This window comes from Macaca thibetana, chromosome 11 (assembly GCF_024542745.1).
Source record: "Macaca thibetana thibetana isolate TM-01 chromosome 11, ASM2454274v1, whole genome shotgun sequence".
In the NCBI taxonomy this organism is placed as follows: domain Eukaryota; kingdom Metazoa; phylum Chordata; class Mammalia; order Primates; family Cercopithecidae; genus Macaca; species Macaca thibetana.
The window spans coordinates 115,867,332-115,892,455 of record NC_065588.1 but is presented as its reverse complement, the minus strand read 5'-3'; the positions used below and the strand labels follow the sequence as shown (position 1 = coordinate 115,892,455).

Sequence of the window (25,124 nt, the reverse complement as noted above, 5' to 3'; positions counted from 1 at the left end):
TAGGACCTGGGGGACACCCAACAAAAATCAGTGGCCTTCTTGACCCCATGGATCACATTTAATAACAAGATTTTTCTTATTTTATTTTCGCTTTAATGGAACCAACATTTTCAGTGCCAAGTAGAAGGACATTTCTGGCCGTAAATTAGTTCAGAGTGATGCTTCTCTAGCGCCACCTCTGGCCTCTCTGGGGACTTCCCTGGGGACTGAGGGTTGGACTAGATGAGCTTATTTTGGTTATGGAAATCTCTGGAAGGTGGGGACTTCCCTGGGGACTGAGGGTTGGACTAGATGAGCTTATTTTGGTTATGGAAATCTCTGGAAGGTGGGGACTTCCCTGGGGACTGAGGGTTGGACTAGATGAGCTTATTTTGGTTATGGAAATCTCTGGAAGGTGGGGACTTCCCTGGGGACTGAGGGTTGGACTAGATGAGCTTATTTTGGTTATGGAAATCTCTGGAAGGTGGGGACTTCCCTGGGGACTGGGGGTTGGACTAGATGAGCTTATTTTGGTTATGGAAATCTCTGGAAGGTGGGGAACCCCAAGAAAACATAATTCACACGCTGTGGTACACAGGCTTACTTAAAACCATTTTTATTCTGCCTCTCAGCAACACCTTTCATTTGATTTGGGTAAAAGACCAAGGACCCAAACACGCACAAACAAAAAACAAGATGTCGGAAACAGAAATCAGGATCCAGTCTATTGGAATGATGCTAGAATCTCCGTGTGCTGAGATTTCGTGTCCCTGATTCAACGTCCTCCTGGGACAAGTGCTGGCTCATCACAACATCCGGGTAAAATGACAGGTAGAATCTGATGTTCATCAGCTTTTATTTATTTTTTTGCTAGGGTTCAGTATATGAAAAAATGTGGAAATTTGTATTGGTATAGTACTTAGAAACCCCCCCGCCAATGGTTAGTCACATCTATGACAACAATTAATTCTCATAACAGCACTGTGAGGTAAGTAGGCAGGCATTCGTATTCCCATTTTGCAGGTGAAGGAATATTAGGCACAGAGAGGCTAAGCAACTTGCCTAAAATCGGCTTGCATAGCTAGTTAGTGGCCAATTAAAAACCCTGCAAACACAAGAGGGCATTGGAACTCAGATATTGACTCTCAGCCTCTTATTCATTCAATTAGAATAATCTGTCTTTCTTTTTTCTTTTTCTTTCTTTCTTTTTTTTTTTTTTTTTTGAGATGGAGTCTTGCTCTGTCACCTGGGCTGGAGTGTAGTGGCGCAGTCTCAGCTCACGGCAACCTCCGCCTTCCGGATTCAAGTGATTCTCCTGCCTCAGCCTCCCTAGTAGCTGGGATTATGGGCATGTACCACCATGCCCGGCTAATTTTTGTATTTTTAGTAGAGATGGAGGTTCACCATGTTGGTCAGGCTGGTCTCGAACTCCTGACCTCAAGTGATGAGCCCACCTCGACCTCTCAAATTGTTGGGATTACAGGCGTGAGCCACCATGCCCGGCCAGCATAATCTGCCTTTCTTTTGCTTCATTATCGCTATGTTTCTGACATTCATTCTTTGAAGTGACTTTTGCCATATATACATATGTAGTGTGTTAATTACTTGACATTTTCTTGAGTTCTCCTATTTTTCTTAAGTTAATTTATTTGAACAGAAACAATATATCCTATCTCCCACTGTGGGAAGCTGTAAATGGAAGGTAATAAATAAAATAAATACCATGACACAAAACAATATCATTACATTCTTTCTAGACAGAAGACTCCGAACCTGAGACCTGCTCTTTCTTTGTTAAGAAGGGGAAAGAGCCGTAGTGTCTGAAAGGTCTAAAGGACCTGCTAGCACTAAACAGAGACTTTTTCCTTGCTGTAATCAGGATGAAAAAAGAATAGAAAAGGGGAAACATTCTTTGTGATTTGGTATTACTTAATGTTGTTCCTAGAAGCTACTTAAAAATGATCTTGTGTGCCAGCAGTAGCACACCCCTTGCGCTCTGTGAGACGCTGGGTTGCCGTGTTCTGGCAGGCAGAATAATGGCATCATTAAACCAGTACATTCACACCTAAAGGGTTTACATTGGACAGAAAAGAAATACAATGGGTGGCATTTCCGGGTGGCATCCAGGAAAATCAAAGATCTTGTCTGAGACTTGCTAGAGAGAGGAGAGTGAGAAATTAGAAAAAAAAAAGCACATTCTATAAATACAGCCAGTTTATTCCCAAAACTGGTATAGAGGAAGTGCTCATGTACCTAGAATTGGCCACTAAGTCCATTCTCAGAGGCTGTTTGAGTGAAGAGTGAGGTTTTGGTCAAGTCGACCAACGTGGATGCAAGCAAGGGAGGGGGCCTATTTGGAAACGTAAGGATCAAGACAAAAGAGTAGAAAAGCCCCTTCTTTGAGTGTTTAATGGCCAGATGGGTAAACCCTGGGCATGGGAGTGCTGACTCCCAGAGGAGGAGTTACTGAAGGTTGTAAGAATAAAAGGAAAAGCAAATCCACAACTTGAACTCTACTAGACAATTTTAAACATGCTGCAAATGTTTGTGCTCAACGTCGTAAATACCAGCACCCGCTGGTCTTCCTAGAAACCTCCATCTCCCCCTATATGGAGATCCCCTGGATCCCCTCAGTGAAAAGTTATGTGATTTCCTGAGGCTCGCCTCTGGAGGAGAGGAGTGGACACAACGGGATTCGCTAAACTGAGACAGTGAGACTTCATTTTTCTTTTTTCTGTTTTCTTTTCATTTTTACAAATCAATGACTTTGGCTGATCCGGCTGTGCAGCTTGGATTTCCTACATTTTGGACTTTTTTTTTTCTTGTTCATTTGCCAGGGACCTGCCTCTGGAGAGTCCTGGAGGAAAAGATCTCACAGTCTGAAGTCGAGGATCCATTCCTCAGAAACTCCTTTGGGTGTGTGTGGATGAGGTCCATCCTCCATGCTCACAGCCCACTGACCGCTGGTTCCTCAGGCACTGTGTGGTACAGACAGAGAGAGAAAGAGAGAAAGACCATGGGCTGAGCCTCTGTGGTTGCCTTTCCCAGCTCGATGCCTTCCTTTTAGATGGCGATGACTCTGGTTAAACACATGCTGAAATGTACCAGCCCACCTGCACACTTTTGACTCTAAGCAGGAGCTTCCTTTTGAGAAACATATTCTATTTGGAAAACTTATTTTATCTTACATGCAAAAAAACAAAAACAACAAAAAACAAACAAACAAAAAACTGAATAATGCAGATACGGAAAAATGCCTCTTGAGCATTTCTGAACCTCACTCTCCTCCCCAAGGGTTAGTATAGTAGCACGTTAGCAGTTTGGTGTAAGTTCTCCAGGTGTTTTTCTCTGCATTGAAACTGATCAATAAGCATTTAGAAATTGTATACTCATCATGTGTATGTGTTTACATAATGCAATCGTGCTGCAATTTCTTTTTTTGTTTTACTCACTCATTTATTCAATGTGTATATACATGCTGGGCACTGCTCTAGTGCTGATTATAGTAATAACACCCAACAGTTACCTAGTGAGTACAGTGTGCCAGGCCCTGGAGTTTGTGCAATTTAACCCTCACAGCCCTATGAGGTAGGCACTGTTATTATCTCCATTTTATGTATGAGAAAACAGAGGCACAGACTGCTTAAAAGATATACCTAAGGGCACACAGCTTAGAGGAAGCACCTGGATTGGAACTCCAGCAGTCTAGCTTGTAAATAGGCACTTTATTTTTTTATTTTTTTATTTTTTTGAGATGGAGTCTTGCTCTGTCGCCCAGGCTGGAGTGCAGTGGTGTGATCTCGGCTCACTGCAAGCTCCGCCTCCCAGGTTCACGCCATTCTCCTGCCTCAGCCTCCCAAGTAGCTGGGACTACAGGCACCTGCCAACATGCCTGGCTAATTTTTTTTTTTTTTTTTTTTTTTTTTGTATTTTTAGTAGAGACGGAGTTTTACCGTATTAGCCAGGATGGTCTTGATCTCCTGACCTTGTGATCCACCTGCCTCGGCCTCCCAAAGTGCTGGGATTACAGGCGTGAGCCATCACGCCCAGCTGTCAATAGGCACTCTTAAGGGCCATGCTCTATTATTATGGGCAGTAACAGAAATGAAAATGTCCCTGGAGTTCTCATGCCAGTAGGGGGAAACAGACCATAAATATAGAATTTATCAGGGAGTGGTAAGGAACAGGAGTAAAACTGACTAAAGGGATAGTCTCTTTGCTAACGTAATATAAGAACAAGTGCCAGATGGAGAGATGGGAACCAGCTGAATGGCTTTTAGGAGGAAGCGAGTTCCAGGCAGAGGCAACAGCAAGTGCAGAGTCCCTGAGGCAGGAATATGCTTGCATTGCTCAGAGAGAAGACTCTGATGTGGCTGAAGTGGAGGGAGTGAAAAGGAGAGAAGGGAGATGAGGATGGGGGAGGGGAGATGAGGATGGGGGAGGGGAGATGAGGATGGGGAGGCAGCAGTCAGATCATGCACGGCTTGTAAAGTCATAGTAAGAAGGATGTCTCTATGTGTATACTTTTTCAAAAAATAGAGACAAGATCTCACTATATTACCCAGGCTGGTCTTGAACTCCTGGGCTCAAGTGATCGTCCTGCCTTGGCCTCCAAAAGTGCTGGGATTACAGGTGTGAACAAGGGCACCTGACCCCGTCTCCATGTTTAAACTGCAGTGTGGTATCCCATCATACGAATATATCACTCCTAATTTAACCTGCCTACTGATGGACATGTAGGTGGTTTCAAGATTTCTCCTACCGCAAACAAAGCTGCAATGAACATCATTGCACATCTATGGTTCCCAACCCCAGCTGTGCATTAGAGTTACCTGGAGAACCCTACAGTCTACCAATCCCTGGTCCTATTACTGGAGATTCTAATTTAATTGGTCCAGGGTGGGCCCTGGGCATTGTTTTTTAAACTTTTTTTATTTTAATTTTTTGAGACAGGATCTTGATCTGTCACCCAGGCTGGAGTACACTGTAACATTTATAACAGACTGCAGCCTTGACCTCTTGGGCTCAAGCTGGCCTTGCACCTGAGCCTCCCAAGTAGCTGGGACTGCAGGTGCATGCCACCAAGCCCAGATAATTTTTTTTTTAAATTTTTAGTAGAGATGAGATCTTGCTATATTGCCCAGGCTGGCCTCCAACTCCTGAGCCCTAGTGATTCTCCTGTTTCTGCCTCCCAAGGTGCTGGAATTACAGGCATGAACCACAGTGCCCAGTGGTATTGGCATACATTTAAAGCTCCCCAGGTGATTCTAACACATAGCTAGGGTGAAGCATTACTGTGTTATGTGCATTTTTGTGCACCTGTCTCAAAGGTGGATACTGAGCAGTGGAATTGCTGGGTTAGTGGGTGCCTGGATTTTATATTAGATACATCCAAATTGACTTTCCAAAAGACTGTCCCAGTTTTCTCTTTCACCACCAGTATAGTGTCCAATTTTTCACATCCTGGCCAACCTTGATATTCCCCATCTTTTTAATTGTTGCAATCTGCCAGGCAAAAATATGTAGTATTTTTTGTTGTTGTTGCTTTAATTTGTGCTCTTGATTACCAGTGAGGTTTAACATCTTTTTAATGTTCATTCTGATTTCTTCATCAACGTGTGTTAGCTTATATCCTTTTCAAAGCAAAATTCCTTCCATTGTTGCTGGCAACTTAAGTCTGATTTGTCTCTACCTCAGCTTATCTGAACCAACACAGAAAGCCCCTTCTAACCTTCTGGAAATAGGTAACTATTCCCATTTTTCATTATGGAATCATGAAATTTCTCTGAGCAAAACAATTTCCAGAAAGCCTTTCCCCAGCCAACAATATAGAAAAGAAGAGGGATTTGCTTTTAAGCTTTTGCAAAAAGGTCAAGTTCCTGCTTCATGTCCACCTTGATATGTATGTCTCGTTCCAATTCTGATGCAATTGAAGGATATTTTGAGGCCAGGAAAGGATTCATTTCAATTTGCTTGTGAGAGAGGAGCTTTCCCAGTACAGAATGGGTCAAGATCTTCTAACTCTGTGCCTGCTAAGGAGACACAGTCATGGGACCCTTATCCCTGTTTAGAGGTAAGTTTTTCCTTAATGAAAACCTTGGAAAACAAAGGCTGTTGTTGTTAAGAATGGCAAACAAGCGTTTTTAACACACAGGTATGTACCTGGCTGTTTATACCTCAACGAGACCGCTCAGAGACATACATTCAGGGGAGTTGCATTGTACATGCATTTAACTTATGGCAGATCGACTATTTATGTTCCTCAAAAAGAAAAAAAGCGACAGAGCTGAAGTTTCTGACTGCCGCCCTGCTCAATGATCATGAGCACGGAGGGGGATGTCACATCTATTCCTTCTATGTGAGCCCAGAGTGTGGTTCCGGTGTTGAAACAGATGCCATGAACCCTAAACCCAGCCACATACTTCAGCTGACTCTCAGCCCAAGGAACAGTCACCTCTTCCAACACTGGAGACATTCACTGGCTATGCGGGCTGATCGAGATACCATGTGTGAGTCTCCAATAGGGTGCCCTCCTTGGATACTTCCAAGATTAAGTTTGATATACTCAAAGCTCACCTTGTGCCCTGACATGAGAACCTTACTCCTAAGTAACAAGAAACTCCACTGTATTAGCAGGGTCATCTGAGAATGTCATATTTGTCACAGAGGACATTTGTCTCATACCCAAATGTTGTCATGGTCAACTGTTTCTGCTGCTAAGGACATTCTGCCAAATTCCACAGAGCATCAGATAAGAGAACAAGAGCCTGATCTCAAGGAGAGAGGAAAAGAGCTGGGTGTGGTGGCTCAACCCTGTAATCCCAGCTAACTCAGGAGGCTGAGGTGGGAGGATCACTTGAGGCTGGGAGTTCAAGACCAGCCTGGGCAACATAATGAGACCCCTGTCTCTAAAACAAAAACCAAAAACAAAAGGGAGGGAGGAAGAGAAAATTTGGGAGGTGTGTAGACTTTCCAGGGAAGCAGCAATAACTGAAGCTTCTACCAGATACCTTCGGTGTGATATTGTGATAAAGAATAATAAATATTTGGTCCCTACATCTGGTTCCTGAGACAGAGCTCCTAACACCCTTGTAGACTGGGTACTAGGAGAATCTTTTGTTTTGATGTTTTGTCTTGACTCTAGTTTCTGACACAGAGCTCCCAAATTCCTTGGAATTTCCTGGGTGATAGGACTATATTTATTCTAATGAGGCAGCTCTTCGTGGGCTCCTGGATAGCCTCAGGTTGTGGGTGGGTTGCCAGGGGAACTAGCCATGTAATTAGAAGGTTGGAACTTCCAGTCCCAACCCCTGGACTCCAGGGAGGAGAAATGGGCTGAAGGTTAAGTTGGACACCAATGGCCAATGATGTAATTGATCATGCCTGTGTAATGAAGCCCCCATGCAAACCCAAAAGGACAGGGTTGGGAGAGCTTCCAGATTGCTGAATGTGTGGTGGGACCTGGAAGGTGGCACACTTGAACAGGACATGGAAACACCACACCCCTTCCTTCATACCTTGCCCTATGCATCTCTTCCATCTGACTGTTCATCTGTATCCTTTGTAATATCCTTTGTAATAAATGGGTAAACATAAGTAAGTGTTGCCTTGAGTTCTGTGAGCCACTTTAGCACATTAATAGAACCTGAGAAGGGGGTCATGAAGATCCCCAACTTAGAGCCAGCCAGTCCGAAGCGCAGGTCACAACCTGGGGCTTGCAATTAGCATCTGAAATGGGAGGCAGTCTTGGGGGACCAAACCATTAACCTGTGGGATCTGACTCTAACTCCCAGTAGATGGTGTAGTAATTGAGCTAAATTATACGATACCCAGTTGGTAGTCACTGGACAATTGCTTGGTGTGTGGGGGAAACAAAACACAACTGGTCACAGCTGTGTGTTGTGTTGAGTGTGTAAGAGAAGAAAAACTGTTTATCTTTTTATCTTAGGGATGTAAAAAAGTCTTGTTTGTTGGCACATGTCCACAGAGGCAAGAATGTTCTTCATTAAATGCAAAGTCCTAGAATAGTAGTTCTGCAACTTCAGAATATTTAGAATTATTTTTCGGGGAAGGTGGCTTGTGGTATTTCCAGGCTACTCAGGAAATGGGGTGCAGGAACCTGCATTTTTATAAACATCCCAGATGAATCTGTCCTAGGTGGCTCTGAGATTTGTGCTTTGAGAAACATCACTAGAATAACCTAATCTTGCTTGAGTCCTCAAGGTATCAGCAGGAAGCAAAAGTCTGCAAATAGTTTGGTTTTGACTAGGGATTTGAATTACTAGGATTGATAAATGGATGGCTACTATATTTAAACATTTCACCTGTGTGATTTATTTCTTCACTTTCCCTAGCAACTTGAGGGCGGAGAGTTTTCTGACTTTGAAAGACTGCAAGTCCATGATTCTGTCTGGACAAGAACAATTCTCTGCTGTCAATGCAGGATTCTATCCAAAATGGTTTAATATTTCAGTTGAATAATTCCCAGCTCTTAGGAATTTGATGTCATGAAACCGTGTGTTTCATTGCCCCAGCCACCATGTGGCTTATGTAGATATCCTGTAAAATAGGATGAATGAGAGCTTTTCATGAGTTTGGGTAAAGACTATCATGATCTGAGACTATGCCAAGGAAATAAACTACCCGTGATTTCAACCATTTGAGATTTCAATCTGTTCTCTAACACACTGGCTACAGCTTTCTTGATAAGGATTAAGAATCATTTTTTTTTTTTTAAGACAGGGAATTTACAACTTTTAAAAGGCAATAGTTTACTTCAAACAGTGTTCTTGTTTTTTTTGTTTGTTTGTTTTGTTTGTTTGAGACAGGGTCTCACTCTGTTGCTCAGGCTAGAGTGCAGTGGTATGATCACGGCTCACTGCAGCCTCAATCTCTGGGCTCAAAAGATCCTCCTGCTTCGGCCTCCTGAATGGCTAGGACTACAGGTGTGCACCACCAAACCCAGCTAATTTAAAAGAAATATTTTTTGGAGCGACAGGGTCTTGCTATGTTGCCCAGGCTGGTCCTAAACTCCTGGCCTCAAGAGATCCTCCCACCTCAGCCCAAGGTATTGGATTACAGGTGTGAGCCATCACACCCGGCCCCCAGACAGCATTTGGAAATGAATAAACTCAGAAAACTCACAGATTCATGGGTTTTGGGTCAGGCTTCGACTCCTCTAATGTCAGATTTTTCCAGCCCCTCTGTGGAAACAGATTGTTACAAAGGAGTCTGCCTGTGGGTAGACCTGCTAGGTGGCAACTCCATTCCCCTCCCTAGCATTGGGTTAGACATAGCAGATTAGGATGATGAGTTTGCTGTAAATGAAAACTGGCCAGTCCATGAATGGCCACCATCCGCACGTTCTTCCTTGTGGACTTTGATGCAGGATATTTGCCAAAGTTTGGCAAAGACGGTTCTGCCCGCCACCTGCGTCTGAATCCTCAGGTTGGGAGCAGGGGCAGCTGAAACATGCAGATGTTCTTGAGCCTCACTTCTGATTTAGCAAGTTGGAATCTTTTGAGGTGAGGCTCGGATGCTAACTTTTTTTAAACCTCTCCAGGTAACTCTTATGGAGTGTAAAGCTTGGGCACTTTTGCCTTAGAAGTTTCACATTGTCATTTAATTCCTCCCATAAATGAGGGCTGGGAGATTTAATTTCAAAGGATTACTGAGAAATTGGCCGTGTTACTTGGAAGACAGAATTGATTTCATTCTCTAACGGCTATTTTCTGCCTCCTTCCTTCTTTCTCTCTGTCTCCCCCCGCCTTCTCTTGCCCATACATGCATATGACAAAGCCTTTAAATTTGAGTTTCTCCATGGAACTCTCTTTTAAAATTTATTTATTTATTTTTTGAGACAGGGTCTCACTCTGTCACGTAGGCTAGAATGCGATGGCATGACCATAGCTCACTGCAGCCTTGAATTCCTGGACTCAAGTCATTCTCCCATCTCAGCCTTCCAAATAGCTGGGAATACAGGTGTGTGCCACCATGCCCAGCTAATTAAAATTTTTTTTTTTTTGTAGAGATGGGGTCTAGGCCAGGCGCGGTGGCTCAAGCCTGTAATCCCAGCACTTTGGGAGGCCGAGACGGGCGGATCACGAGGTCAGGAGATCGAGACCATCCTGGCTAACACAGTGAAACCCCGTCTCTACTAAAAAATACAGAAAAACTAACCGGGCGAGGTGGCGGGCGCCTGTAGTCCCAGCCACTTGGGAGGCTGAGGCAGGAGAATGGCCTGAACCCGGGAGGCAGGGCTTACAGTGAGCTGAGATCCAGCTATTGCACTCCAGCCTGGGCGACAGAGCAAGACTCCGTCTCAAAAAAAAAAAAAAAAAAAAAAAAAAAAAAAAAGAGATGGGGTCTAGCTATGTTGCCCAGGCTGCTCAAGGAACTCCTGGCCTCAAGAGATCCTCCCATCTCTGCCTCCCAAAGTGCTAGGATTATAGGCATGAGCCACCATGCCTGGCCTGTTTTCTTTAATAACAGAGGGAATGGCATCTAGAAGGAATTTGACCCTACAGATGGGGAAATAATTCAATTCTCATTTTATAGTTAGGGAAATTGAGGCAGAGAGAGTTTAATAATTTGCCCAGATAGCCTGTGTGGTAGAAGTAGGATCTGAATCCTGATAAAGCTGGTATTAAATCACAGGCTCTAACCATTGTGAACAGTGCCTTTTAGGAAGAAGAAACAGAGAGGCTACTCCTTCTCATACCTTTTATTCCTAAGGAAGCTTCAATCACAAGCAGAGACATTCAATCACAAGCAGAAACACTTCATCCCCAGATAAAAACACTTATATTAAAATTGGAGAAAGTCTACATACGAATGCTTCTAGATCCCTTCCAACACTTCTTGGATAGAGTTGCCATGAGCAAACTGATCCTTGAAAGCAGACTGTCCACTAGAGACTGCAAAGTAGATAGTGTCTAGGCTGCAAATATTGTTTCTGTGTTTTAGTAATGTGAATTGCTTGTCAATATCTAAAAATCAGATTTTACATAAAATTCCAGATTTCCAACATCTCTTGAAAAATGAGCCCCATGAAGCCTTCATGGTAAGTGGTTACAGTTGGAGCAGAGTGGTGGCTGCTTCCTTTAAACTGTGCTTTTGAAATTACCATGGTCCCCACCACTTCCTATTGTCCTATAACCAGGCTACCTCATGTATGTCCTTTCCCTGACCCCTGTACTCCTTTGATTTTGTGAACCTTGGCCCTGACTCATCACACATTTCTGTAGGTTGAAACCTCACCATACCATTCCCCCGTAAATAAACCCTGGAGTTAGCCATAAAGCAAGTACCACTTACTGGCCTTTGTTACTGGGTGTACTAGCAGGGACATATTGACTTAGAGGCAGTGCGGAGTTTGGCTAAGAACACAGCCTGAAGAGTGACACTATCCTGGCTTTAAATCCTACTTTTTCCACTAACTAGCTGTGAGGCTTTGGGCAAGTCACTTTACCTCTCTGAGCCTCAGTTTCCTCATCTGCAAAATAGTGATAATAATACCTATCTACCTCTTTGGGTTGCTGTGAAGACTCAATGAGGATTAATTCATGTAAGAGCTTAAAACAGTACCCGGTATATGTCAAGGTCTATGTTAGTGTCAGCTGCTATTATTATGACCCACTTAGCTCAAACACTAATCTAGGCAGTATGCATTTTCACAAGTTCCCAGGAGCCAAGCCAAGGCTTGGCCTCATTCCCTTGGAACACTGTCCTTTGTTTGGCTCATAAGCATAAAGCCTTGAATTCTATTTAATGACATCTTGAATTCTGAGGTCCTTTCCCAGTAACATTGATAATAATAGTAATAATAGGATTAATAAATGATTTATATTTTTGTGCACCCACTAAAGAACAGAGACACCAACCTACACATTCTGTGAGTCATCCAATTAACCTTACAATAGCTTTATGAAATGAATTATTCTCATTTTACAGGTGAGGAAACTGAGGTTCAGGAATGTTAAACAATTGGCTGAAGGTCTCACAGTGAATAACTGGTGGCTGGGACCTGGGTCCAGGCAGTCTGGTGCCAAAACCGCACCATTAAACCCACACTCTGTGGCTCCCCTGCTCACAAGTTCACAAGCACCTTACACCTTCTCTGAAGAATATAGTCAGATTCATTCACATGTATTCTCCAACCATCTTTCTCTTCATAGGCCAACATCAAATTTGCCATCCTGCAGGCAAGAAACCATGAGTTTCCTTTCATGTTTGAGTGTCCTTTTCTCTTCTCTTTGGCCAAAGCCATTTAATTTTCTTTTGTGACACTTCCTGTTTTGATACCTTCCCCTCTACCCAGCTGCCACTGATTGTTCCTGGATCTGCCTTGTTTGATAGGAAGTGGATCTACCATGACATCTGTTACTCTCTTGGTTGCCAAGGTTGGGTTGGCTGATCTGGAATGTCAAAAGAGGTCTCCTTCCTCCCTCACCCATCTCGGTAAGCCTCCTTTGTCAACCAAGAGAAAGAGGTTGACCTTCTCAGCTCGATGGGTGCAGGATTTTGGTCAAGGGTATAGGAGTAGCCATGCCGCTCTGACAGAAAAGTGAAAGAATTTCTCAGCATTCTTATCTGTCTTACCAGAAATTACATAGCAAGACAGAGATGGATCTGGGCTTGTCATTTCCGGGTCTGGGTTGCCTATCACATGACCTTGCCATCTGTCAAACTTCTGATGGAAAGTGTTATTGATTCTAGCAGATGGAGCCCATCTGAGCTGGTTAGAGAAATCAGAATAAATTTGTCCCAGTTCAGAGGACAACACATCAACAGCATCCATCTTTTTATGAGATGAGAGTTCACTGTCAATACCAAAAATATGTAGTGACCCTTCTGCCCTTAAACTAAAACAGTTATGCTAGTTTGATGCAAGTAGGAGTTTATTTAGCAGATGATGTTCTAGGGTAGAGCAAATAGCAATCCTAAATATCCCATTTACTCTCCCACATTTCCCACCCTCTTACAGTTAGGTGGGATTATGTGACTGATTTCAGTCAATGTGAGCCTAAGCGACATTTGTCGCCAGGCAGTAAAAAGCCCATGTGGGATTCTCCAGTCTTCCTCTCCCCCGCCTTTGCCTGAGGACACCTCATGTTCTAGATCTGAAGTTGGCAAACTACAGCCCACAGACAGATGCCTGTTTTTGTAAATAAAGTTTTATTGGAACACAGCCACGCCTGTTCATTTCTATATTGTCTATGGCTGCTTTTGTGCTAAAATGGCAGAGCTAAGTAGCTGTGCCAGAGACCATGATCGGGACCATATGGCCCGCAAGGCTTAAAAGATTTACTATCTGGCCCTTACAGACAAAGTTTGTTGGCTTCTGTTCTAGACAGAGCAGCTACAAGATGGTGGAGCTTTGTATAGCGTGAGACCCTGTGTGACTGTGTGGAGGAGAGACCTTCTACTGACCTATATGATCCATGTAATGGATCCATATTGTTGATCCAAAGAAGGATCCAAATCTTCTTTCTTTATAAATCACTCAGTCTGAGGTATTTCTTTACAGCAATGCAGAATGGAGTAACACACTACTTTTGTGCTACAAAGACTGAGTTGAGTAGTTGGGACTATGTCCCTCTGTCCAGAGAATGTAGGGCCTGTAAGGCCAAAAATATTTACTATTTGGTCATTTACCAAAGAAGTTCACCCACTCCTGCACTAGAAGATCCACAATGTTGCTGTGTCCCTCTGGACTGGGACAGATTTATTCTGAGAAGAAAACATGAAAACCCTTTGGCTTGGGGTTTTTACTGGAGCATAACCTAATCTACCCTAACAGATTCCAATGGGCATTCGAGAAAGGGCAGTTGACGTAGGGAGGGATTCAGAAAGCCTACTTACTTCCTTGTGAAGTGAACTGCACAAGAAATGCCGATGATGAGAAGGCCAATGATGATGGAGGCGATGGCTACCCACTTAGCATTCCGCCCAAGCCGCCTGGCTCCTTCGTAGTCTCCGTCGTTATAGCTGTTCAGAGACTGGGGGACACAAGGGAAGAGCTGGTGATGACAGATAACCCACAGGGAAAGGGATGGAAGTACTCAGGCTGTCCTGATGAAAAGGCTCCAAGAGCCCTCTGGTGACTTTGCTCATCTCACTGACAGGCTGCTAAACAAACAACACGGTCATCCCCTCCTCCAGGAATCCTTCCCTAAACACTAAGGATGAGTTAACTGCCCCCTCTGTATTTCCTGATGACTTTTGTCTTAGCATTCACATAATAAGATTTTGTCTCTCCCACCAGCATGTAAGTGCAACGTGGGCAGGGGTCATCATCTGTCTTTTTTCTGTTTTTTTGAGACAGAGTCTCACTCTGTCACCCAGGCTGGAGTGCAGTGGCACAATCTTGGCTCATTGCAACCTCCACCTCCCAGGTTCAAGCAATTCTCCTACCTCAGCCTCCCGAGTAACTGGGATTACAGGTGGCTGCCACCACGTCCAGCTAATTTTTGTACTTTTAGTAGAGACAGGGTTTCACCACATTGGCCAGGCTGGTCTTGAACTCCTGACCTCAAGTGATCCACCCACCTTGGTCTCCCAGAGTGCTGGGATTACAGGCATGAGCCACCATGCCCAGCCATATGTCTTGTTCAGCATGGCATACCAGTGTCAAGTGCAATACTTGCCATGTAGAAGATGCTGGATAAGTATTTGTAGCATAAAAGGACAAATGAGTATGTCTGTCTTGTTCACTAGAACAGGGGTTTGCAAATCATGGCTCATGGGCCAAATCCAGCCTGCTGCCTGTTTTTGTAAATAAAGCTTATTTGGAACATAGTCACACTCATTTGTTTACTATTGTCTGTGGCTATTTGATATAGTTTTGTTGTAGGGCAGGTAAGCCCCAGAATTGGAGCTTAGCCTGGGAATTTTTTTGGCCTCTCTTAGGAAATAATTTAAGAGTGAGCTGGTGGTAGAAGAAAGCAGCTTTAGGCTGGGCATGGTGGCTCACTCCTGTAATCCCAGCACTTTGGGAGGTAAAGGTGGGCAGATCACCTGAGGTCGGGAGTTTGAGACCAGCCTGGTCAACATGGTGAAACTGTGTCTCTACTAACAATACAAAAACTTAGCTGGGCGCGATGGCACCTGTAATCCCCAGCTACTCGGGAAGCTGAGACAGGAGAATTGCTTGAACTTGGGAGGCGGAGGTTGCAGTGAGCAGAGATTGCGCCATTGGACTCCAGCCTGGACAACAAGAGTGAAACTCCGTCTCAAAAAACACACACAAACAAACAAACAAACAAAAAAAAACAGCTTTATGGAGGCAGTGGCATTAGAGCCCTGACTTGGTTACAGCTCCATGACTGCTCCTGCAGAGCAGGGCTACCCCACAGGCAGCGTGTTGAGAGTGGCAGCTCAGGGCAGTGCTGTAGTTAGATTTATACTCACTTTTAACTATATGTAAATTAAGGGGCCGGTTGTTCAGAAATTTTTAGATAAGGAGTGGCAACTTCTGGGTGGTGGCCCTGGAAAGGGGTGGCAACTTCTGGGTCATTGCCCTGGAAAGCGGTAGTAACTTCTGGGTGCTGCCATAGCAATGGTAAACTGTCATGGCACTGGTGAGCACGCCTGATGGAGAGGAGCTCTGAGTGCCTTTTTCCTGTTTCAGCCAGTCTTCAATCTGCTCTGGAGTCAAGTCCCGCCGCCTACCTCAGTTTGGATGTTCGTCCCCTCCAAATCTCATGTGGAAATGTGATCCCCAATGTTGGAGGTGGGGCCTGGGGGGAGATGTTGTGGTCGGGGGGCAGACCCTCATTAATGGCTTGATGCCCTCCCTGCAGTAATGAGTTCTCACTCTGTTAGTTCATGTGAGAGCTGGTTGTTTAAAAGAGCCTGGCATCGTTCTCTTTCTGTCTCTTTCTCTCTCTCTCTCGCCACATGACACAGTTGCTTCCCCCTTACTTTCCACGATGAGTAAAGGCTTCCTGAGTCCTCACCGGAGGAAGATACTGGCGCCATGTTTGTATAGCCTGCAGAACCACGCACCAAAGCTACCTCCTTTCTTATAAATCACTCAGTGTGAGGTATTTCTTTATAGCAGTGCAAAACGGACTGACACACTACCTTTTGTGCTACAAAGACAGAGTTGAGTAGTTGGGACTTTGTCTCTCTGTCCAGAGAATGTAGGGCCTGCAAGCCCAAAAATATTTACTATTTGGTCATTTACCAAAAAAGTTCGCCCACTCCTGCACTAGAAGATCAATCCATGAGGTCAGGGACTTTAGATAAATTGTTCATCTCCATGCCCAAGTCAACGCTGTCATTCCCAGCTGTTAAAATGTTGAAATACTCTGTACTCATTGATAAATAGCAGCTACTCTGAAGCTTGTCCCCCTTCCCCAGTATCCCAACCATCCCGCTTGCTCCTCTGCATTTTCCCTGGTTTCCCCATGATCCAACAACTTACGGGTTATTAGTGCACTTAGCAGAGCATCTTCTCTGATTCTGTGCTCATGCCAAACTTGTTAAATATTTAAATATCGTCCTTGTTGCTAGTACTTAGTGGTGTCTGGCGCATTGTTGGAGCTCAAGAAATGTGTTACTGACTGAATGAGTGAATGAATATGTCTGTTTCCCCACAGAATGTGAATTTTTTGAGGGCATCTTTGAGGTCTGCAGGACATAGCACAGTGCCAGGCAAAGCAGAGGTATTCAGAGACTGCCTGCTGCTGAGATGAAGGCCAGATACTGTTCTTCTCCCTTTAATAATAAGGGAATCTTAACCAATTGACATCATGTGCCTTCTGATAAAATACCCTGACAAGGACATTTTACTTATGCAATTTCCTTTCCTTTCCTTTCCTTTCCTTTCCTTTCCTTTCCTTTCCCTTTTCCTTTCCCCTTTCCTTTCCTTTCCTTTCCCCTTTCCTTTCCTTTCCCCTTTCCTTTCCCCTTTCCTTTCCTTTCCTTTCCCCTTTCCTTTCCTTTCCTTTCCTTTCCTTTGCCTTCCCTTCCCTTCCCTTTCCCTTCCCTTCCTTTCCTTTTTCCTTTCATTTCCTTCTTCCTTCCCTTCCCTTTCCTTTTCCTTTCCTCTTTTCTTGCCTTTTCTTTTCTTTTCCTTTCTTTTCTCCTCTTCCTCCTCCTCCTTCTCCTCCTCCTCCTCCTTTTTTTTTTTTCCTGAGACATAGTCTTGCTCTGTCACCCAGACTGGAGTGCAGCGACGTGATCTCAGGTCACTACAACCTCTGCCTCCCGGGTCCAAGCCATTCTCCCACTTCAGCCTCCTGAGTAGCTGGGACTAAAGGCATGTGCCACCATGCCTGGCTAATTTTTGTATTTTTAGCAGAGATGGAGTTTCACCATGTTGGCCAGACTGGTCTCGAACTTCTGGCCTTAAGCAATCCACTCGCCTCGGCCTCTCAGAGTGTTGGCATTACACGCATGAGCCACTGCACTTGGCCCTATGTAGTTTTCTCAATGTGTTTAGCTTTTTTTTTTTTTAATTAAGAGGGAATAATAGGGTATATTCTATTTGAGCAATTTTCTGCAAGACAAATGGCTTGAAATTATTTTTAAAAAGTCAATGTCATGAAAGACGTGCACACCCTCCCACCCACACACATCAGGAGACTCTCCTAGATTAAAGAAAACTAGATGAACCTAACAATTATATGCAATGTATGATCCTTGATCACGTCTGGGATTAATAAATAAGTAGCAATGGCAGATATCGTTGGGACAATTGGGGAAATTCACATGTAGAATAAATGTTACATAATAATGTTAAATTTCTTGAGTGTGATATTTATATTTTGGTTACATAAGAGATTTTTTTTCTACAGAAGATATAGGCTGCATTATCTAGAAGTGACATTATTGCAACCTGTGCCTAAATTTTCAGCAAAATAAAAATAAAAATGGCAAAAAATGTTAACTATTGATGCATTTTGGTGATTATATAGGTCATTGTGTTATTTGCTCACTTATACTTGAGGTCTGCAATTTTTCAAAATAAAAAGAACACACAGTTTTGAAAAATAAGCTCTCTTTATCATCCCATGGCTAAGAGTCACCCAACAGTTGTGCTGCAGCCCAAAGAAGACTGGAAATATGTATTTAAAAGTTATGTACACGCACACCTGTAGTCTAAGTTACTCGGGAGGCTGAGGTGGCAGGGTCATCTGAGCCCATGAGTTTGAGGCTGCCGTGAGCTATGATCGTGCCACTGCACTCCAGCCTGGGTGACAGAGTGAGACCCTGCATTTAAAAAAAAAAAAAAAGTTACATACAGAAGGACTCCATCAGTGCTGTGAATTACAGATTTCACTGAGAACCTCTTCCTTGATTCTGAAATCACGGCACTTCAGTAATAATTGCTCCTCTTCCTGGACTATCAAGGGGGATTAGACATATGCAGACAATTACAAGCCAGAGAAATACCCAGTATACCGCAGAGCTTTCTGCTTCCGGAACCTTCAGTTAATTCTTGGATCTGGGCCACCTGAGTCAGCAACAGGCTGGAAGACTCAGTAATGAAGAGGAATTGCTTTCAGTACTCTTGTATGAATGAGAGAGCGAGAACCAAAAACAATGTTAGGGACTTCCGGAAAGGTGAGTTCCCGAATTCCAAGTTATGAATTCTGGAGTTCTCCATCTTGGGTGTTGGTAGTGAAAAAAATACAGAGAACCAGGCCCTATCATGGAAAGATTCTGATTTAACGGGTGTGGGGACCAGGCAGCACGTGTTTTTTGTGAGTGATTTTTTTGTTGTGGTAAAATATGCCTACAGTTTAATCTTTTAACCATTTTTAAGTATACTGTTCAGTGGCGTTATGTACATTCGCATTGCTGTGCAGCCATGACCCACCATCTATTTCTGGAATTTTCATCTTCCCCAGTGGAAACTCCATACCTGTAAAATACTCACTTCCATTCACCCTCTACCCAGCCAATGACAATCACAATTCTTTCTGAGTCCCATAAATTTGACTATTCTAATACAAATAGTCAATTGTATTGTACCTAATACAAGGGAAATTATGCAATATTTGCTTTTTTGGGGGGACTGGATTCTTTTACTTAGACATAATAATGTCTTCAAAGTTTATCCGTGTTATAGCAAGTGTCAGAATTTTTTCCCCTTTTAAGGATGAACAATACTCCATTGTAGGGATATATACAATATTCCATTGCAGGGATACATATTCCATCGTAGGGATATATACAAGATTCCATTCTAGGGATATATACAATATTCCATTGTAGGGATATATTGCATTTTGTCTATCCATTCAGCTATTGATAGATGCTTGGGTTGCTCTTTCATTATTATTATCATTAAAAAAAATTTTTTTTGAGACGGGGTCTCATTCTGTCACCCAGGTTGGAGTGGAGTAGCACAATCTTGGCTCACTGCAGCCTCGACCTCCTGGGCTCAAGTAATTCTTCTACTTCAGCCTCCTGAGTAGCTGGGACTACAGGTGGATACCACCACACCCAGCTAATTTTTTTTGTGTGTGTGGATTTTTGGTAGAGATGGGGTTTTGCCATGTTGCCCAGGCTGGTTTCAAACTCCTGACCTCAAGCAATCCACCTGCCTCTGCTTCCCAAAGTGCTGGGATTACAGGCATGAGCCACCTTACCGAGCCTATTATTATCATTTTTAAGCTTCACAGGATTGAAAACTTCTGATCTATGTAATTATCCTTAATGTCCTTCAAGGTCAAGATGCCCATCATCTTTATATTTATTCCAAGGAAGTATGTAATAGAGCATGGGCTTGAAATTCAGAGATCTGAGTTTAAATTCCATGTCTTATCATCTGTGAGAGCTAAGGCATGTTATCAACCTTCCTAAGCCTTAGTGCCCTCGTCTGTAAATCGGGGGCAATAGTAATAGCACCCACTTCACACTGGTGGATCCAATGAATTAATGTGTGTCAAGTGGTTGGCATTGGCTCAGCACCTAGTGTATGCTCAATGAATGTTAGCTTTTGCTGTGAATTGCTACTTCCTGCCTTGCTCTTATTTTAAGTCTGCACTCTTTGGGGGTGTAACAGAATCTTCTCTACCCCTTACTGGATCAGAATCTTTGGGGACCCAACTTTGAGAAGCTGTATTAGAGGTTTTACAAGCAAAATCACTGCATAGAATATTAGAACCCTAAATTCTGAGCTCATAATCCAGTTTAGAATTATATGAATTCAGACCCTCCCAAACTGACCTATTGTGCTGCCTTGGAAAACACAGTTCTGAGATGATAGCCGTGATGATGAATTCATAGGAAAAATAATGAGGTCCCCTCTCTTTCCTAAAGAAAGAGATCCTGCCTGTTCGGATGAAAAAACAGTTTCATGTCCTCAGCAGCAGTGACCAAAAACGTGGGAAGGGCAGCCAGTCTGTCCTGTAGAAGGGTACATCTATCACCTCTGCATTGCCCATGAGCACAGGTGAAATGAGGGTCCTTGGCCATTTGAGTTGTTTGACACAAGGAAGAGAGGCTGTGCTTGGTGACCTGGCTGAAGGGGATTTGGGTGCAAGCCACAGGTGAATCCTGCCCCGCCTTCATCACCTGCTGCCACTGTGGCATCTTGTATGTAACCCTCCTGACTTTGCAAACCACCATTTTTCCAGGGACATGTTGGGGAGACCTTGAGTGAATCTAGGAATGGGGCTGCTGTTGGCTTGAAAACCAGATGAAAAGCCTCTTTCAGTATTAAGTGTGGACTCTCCTCTCCCCACAAATCCTTTTCCGAATCCATTTTCTCTCCTGGTACTTGGGAAAAGGGCTGCCCATCGGTAGACCTGCTGGGTAAAAGAAAGAAGATGCGGGGAGGGACGAGAGTGGGAGACTCCAACTCTGAGATTTCATTGTGAAGGACTTCCATGGCTGGGGGGTCTCGGGCTTACGGGTAGAGAACTAACAGTGAAGCAGAAAGAATTCTTTGCCTGCCCCCCCAACATGTCAGCTGTAATTCTTTTCCTCTTTTAATTGGAATTTTATACTGAGGTTCTCCTGGCAGATGCGACAGACTGAAGCAGTGGAAATGGATTTTAGAGAAAATGCGTGGTTTATAAATCTTTTTCTGAAGAGCTTAGAATGTAAACTATTCCATCTGGTGTGGAAGAACTAGGAAGAAATGGGGTGGCTTTAGATACTCAAAATTTACATGATCTTATTTGTTCTTTTAAAAATTAATAATGCAATTTGTGAACATGTGAAACATTTGAATGCTACAGAAGCACATACAGTCAATAGTAAAACTCTTTCCCTAATCTTATTTCCCAGAGATAACCCTTATTAGCAGTTTGGTGCATCTGCTTCTAGATTTTTTCCCCCTATGAATAATATGAAAAGAAAACTGACACTGTCTCCTGCTTCCATTATGACTAAGCACATCATGTATCACAGTCAGGAGAGAGAAACAGCAATTTTCACCCTGAGATACACCAAGAATAACAGAGCCAGTCTGTCTAGTCCTGATCCCTCAAATATTAAAACCTTGAGTGCTTCCCATAAATCTTGGCAAAGACAGCTTCATCCCTACCTTTTGCAACTATGATGTTTAAACACAGGTTACCTCCTTTGTGGATATTGTAATATCTTCAGAAAGATACTGTTTTGTTTTCCAGGAACAGATTAATATAAAACAACTTGGTCACCTTGGCAGCTTTGCATCTGTTTTCTTTTAAATACTTGTGTTTTGCTTTGGCTAGCTGGTCTTTTTGAAGGTGGATTCTCTTGCATTTCTTTTGAAGTAAAATGTTTTCTTCTCTAAATGTTTTGGCCTTCAGTCTTTCTTTGACAAAATAACAATGATAATAGATAATATTTATGAGGCATTTAGTATATGCCAGGCACTGCATTAAATGTTTTTCAAGAATGATTGGATTGGTCCTCACAACACTATGAGCTAGGTGCTTTGTGGTTTCCATTTTACAGATGGGAAAACTGAGGCACAAAGAAGTCAAAGCAATTTGCCCAGTCACGTGGCTAGTTTGGTACAGTGATTGTGCACACACACATACAGGCACAGACAGACAGGAGTTTGTGTGTGTGTGTGTGTGTTTTTTCTCGCTTTGTTTTAAGAATATGAATAGGCCAGGTGCAGTGGCTCATACCTGTAATCTCAGCACTTTGGGAGGCTGAGGCAAGAGGATCACTTGAGTCCAGGAGTTCAAGACCAGACTGGGCAACATAGCAAGACCCTTGTCTCTACAAAAAAATTTTAAAAATTAGCTGGATGCCAGGAACTGATTCATGCCTGTAATCCCAACACTTTGGGAGGCCAAGGCAGGAGGATCACTTGAGTCCAGGAGGTCAAGACCAACCTGGGTAAGACAGGAAGACCCTGTATCTACAAAAAATTAGCTGGCGTGGTGGCATGTGCTTGTAATCCCAGCTACTTGGGGATGCTGAGATGGGAGGATTGCTTGAGTCCCAGTGTCCAAGGCTGCAGTGAGCTATGATTGTGCCACTGCACTCCAGCCTGGGTGATGGAGCAAGACGCTGTTTCAAAAAAAAAAAAAAAAAAAAAAAGCCAGATATGGTGGCATGTACCTGTAATCCCAGCTACTCAGGAGGCTGAGGCAAGAGCATTGCTTGAGTGCAGGAGTTTGAGATTATAGTGAGCTATGATTGAGCCACTGCACTGTAGCCTGGGTGACAGAGCAAGACCCTGTATCTGAAAAAATAAAAAATATAAAAATACAAACAGTATCATACAACATTTGTTCTACAACTTGCTTTTTTTCCATTTTATATGGGGTGGGCAACTTCCCAAGCTAGTGTGTCCAAGTCTGTTTTATTCTTGTTTTCTTTCCCCATTCATTATTAAAATAATGAGTTATATTGACAGACTTCCTGATGTTACATGATCCTCGTATTCTTGGGGAACGTCTTGATTTGTTATGGTGCAATCTTTTCTTTGTAACTTTTTATTTTCAAATAGCTTCAAACTTACAGAAACATTGTGAGTTCTATAAACATTATGAGTATGGTTGTCTTATTCTTTTTAAGGGCTTCCTCCTAGTTCATTTAAATGTTCATACCTCACCTATAACTATAGACATTTAGTTATTTAAAATTTATTGAGATTGCATAATATGCTGTAGTGGACATTCTAGTGAGTATGGCTGTCTTATTCTTTTTAAGGGCTTCCTACTAGCTCATTTAAATGCTCATGCCTCACCTGTAACTGTAACTATAGACGTTTTCTTATTTAAAATTTGTTGAGATTGCATAATATGCTGTAGTGGACATTCTGATTGATACATTTTCATATGTTTGAGCCTTTGCTTTTGGTGAATTTCTAGGAATGGAATTGTTCAGTCAAATGGTATATGGATTTACATTTGGAGCGATAAAGCCAAATTGCCCTGCAAAAAGGTTATCCAAATCTATGCTCCCGCTAATTGTATTTAAGTGTTCTTTCCCCGACATCATTGCCAATACTGTATATTATCAATCTCTTTTTCCACATTCTGATGGGTGAAAAAGAATCTCAAGATAAAATTCCATTAATTAATGGCGAGGTTGAGCCATCTCTTCACACTTCAGATCTTATCTCCAATGTTTTCTTCTCACAGAGGACTTTTCAGACCAGCTTATCTAAAACTGGCCAGCTTTCCCTGGTGACCCACACAGTGCCTGGAACATAGCATGAGATCAATAAGTATGTGTTGAATTAACAAATGTATGTATAAATGAATATTTATTGATCTTATGTGTTTCTTCTTGATGAGTTTTGTACCCACACCCTTTGTCTAGTTTTCTATTGGTTTGTTTTTTCTTACTGAGCTGTGGGAAACTTTTACATATTATGGACCAGCAATGTGCAATAGAAATATAATGGGAGACACACAGGTGATTTTGAATTTTCTAGTAACCACATCAAAAAAGTAAAAATAAGTAGGTGAAATTAACTTCAATAATATACATTTTATTCAATCCAACATGTCAAAATATTATTCAAAGCTGTGGTATGAGCCATTTTTCAAGTGCTCCATAGTTACATGTGGCTAGTGGCAACTGTACTGAATAACTGAATAATATTCCTTGATCTGTTACATATTTTGCAAAATTTTCTCCCACTTTCTCGTGGTCTGTCTTTAAAAAATAATTAAAATACTATGATTATAGTGATATTGTATTAAAATAACTCCTGAGTGAATAGATTTGTACCAATGGCAGTGTTTTTTTTTTTCTTGAGACAGGATCTTGCTCTGTCACCTAGGCTGGAGTGCAATGGCATGATCTTGGCTCACTGAAACCTCAACTTCCCTGGCTGAAGTGATCTTCCCACCTCAGCCTCCCAAGTATCTGGGACTACAGGTGAGTGCTACCACTCCCAGGTAACTTTTGTATTTTTTGTAGAGATGAGGTTTTGCCATGTTGCCCAGGCTGGTCTTGAATTTCAGAGCTCAAATTATCCTCCTGCCTCAGCCTCCCAAAGTGTTGGTATTACAGACACGAGCCACCATGCCTAGCCTGCTCTTTTTTCGTATGGTTTATGTTTCTATGGAATTTTGTCCCATTGTATTAGTCCTTTCTCATGCTGCTAATAAAGACATACTTGAGACTGGGCAATTTATAAAGGAAAGTGGTTTAATTGACTCACAGTTCAGCATGGCTGGGGAGGCCTCAGGAAACTTACAATCATGGTGGAAAGGGAAGGAAATGCATCCTTCTTCACACGGCAGCAGGAGAGGGAAGAATGAGTGCCGAGTGAAGGAGGAAGCCCCTTACAAAACCATCAGATCTCATGAGAACTTACTTGCTATCACATGAATAGCATGGGGGAAACTGGCCACATGATTCAGTTACTTCCTACCAGGTCCCTCCCATGACATGTGGGGATTATGAGAACTACAATCAAAGATGAGATTTGGGTGAGGACACCACCAAACCATATAATCGCACTCCTGGCCCCTCTCAAATCTTATGTCCTCACATTTCAAGACACAATCATGCCTTTCCAACAGTCCACCTAAGTCTCAGCTCATTCCAGCATTAACCCAAAAGTCCAAGTCCAAGGTCTCATCTGAGAGAAGACAAGTCGCTTCCTTCTATGACCTTGCAAAACCAAAAGCAAGTTAGTCACTTCCTAGATACAATGCGGGTACAGGCATTGGGCAAATACGTCTGCTCCAAAAGGGAGAAATTGGCCAAAACAAAGTGGCTAC

General features: G+C 42.9%; 1 protein-coding gene across 1 annotated transcript in view; it reads right to left on the bottom strand.

Moving 5' to 3' along the window:
• Positions 1 to 1,600: 1,600 nt before the first annotated feature.
• Positions 1,601 to 25,124, bottom strand: part of TMEM233 (transmembrane protein 233) — a 46,228-nt gene continuing 22,704 nt past the window's right edge. Inside the window, exons 2-3 of the mRNA XM_050748198.1 lie at positions 13,843 to 13,979; positions 1,601 to 2,957 (exon numbers count right to left, since the gene is read on the bottom strand). Coding sequence (XP_050604155.1) covers positions 2,951 to 2,957; positions 13,843 to 13,979 — 144 coding nt within the window. The 3' untranslated portion in view covers positions 1,601 to 2,950. The remainder of the gene's footprint in view (positions 2,958 to 13,842; positions 13,980 to 25,124) is intronic.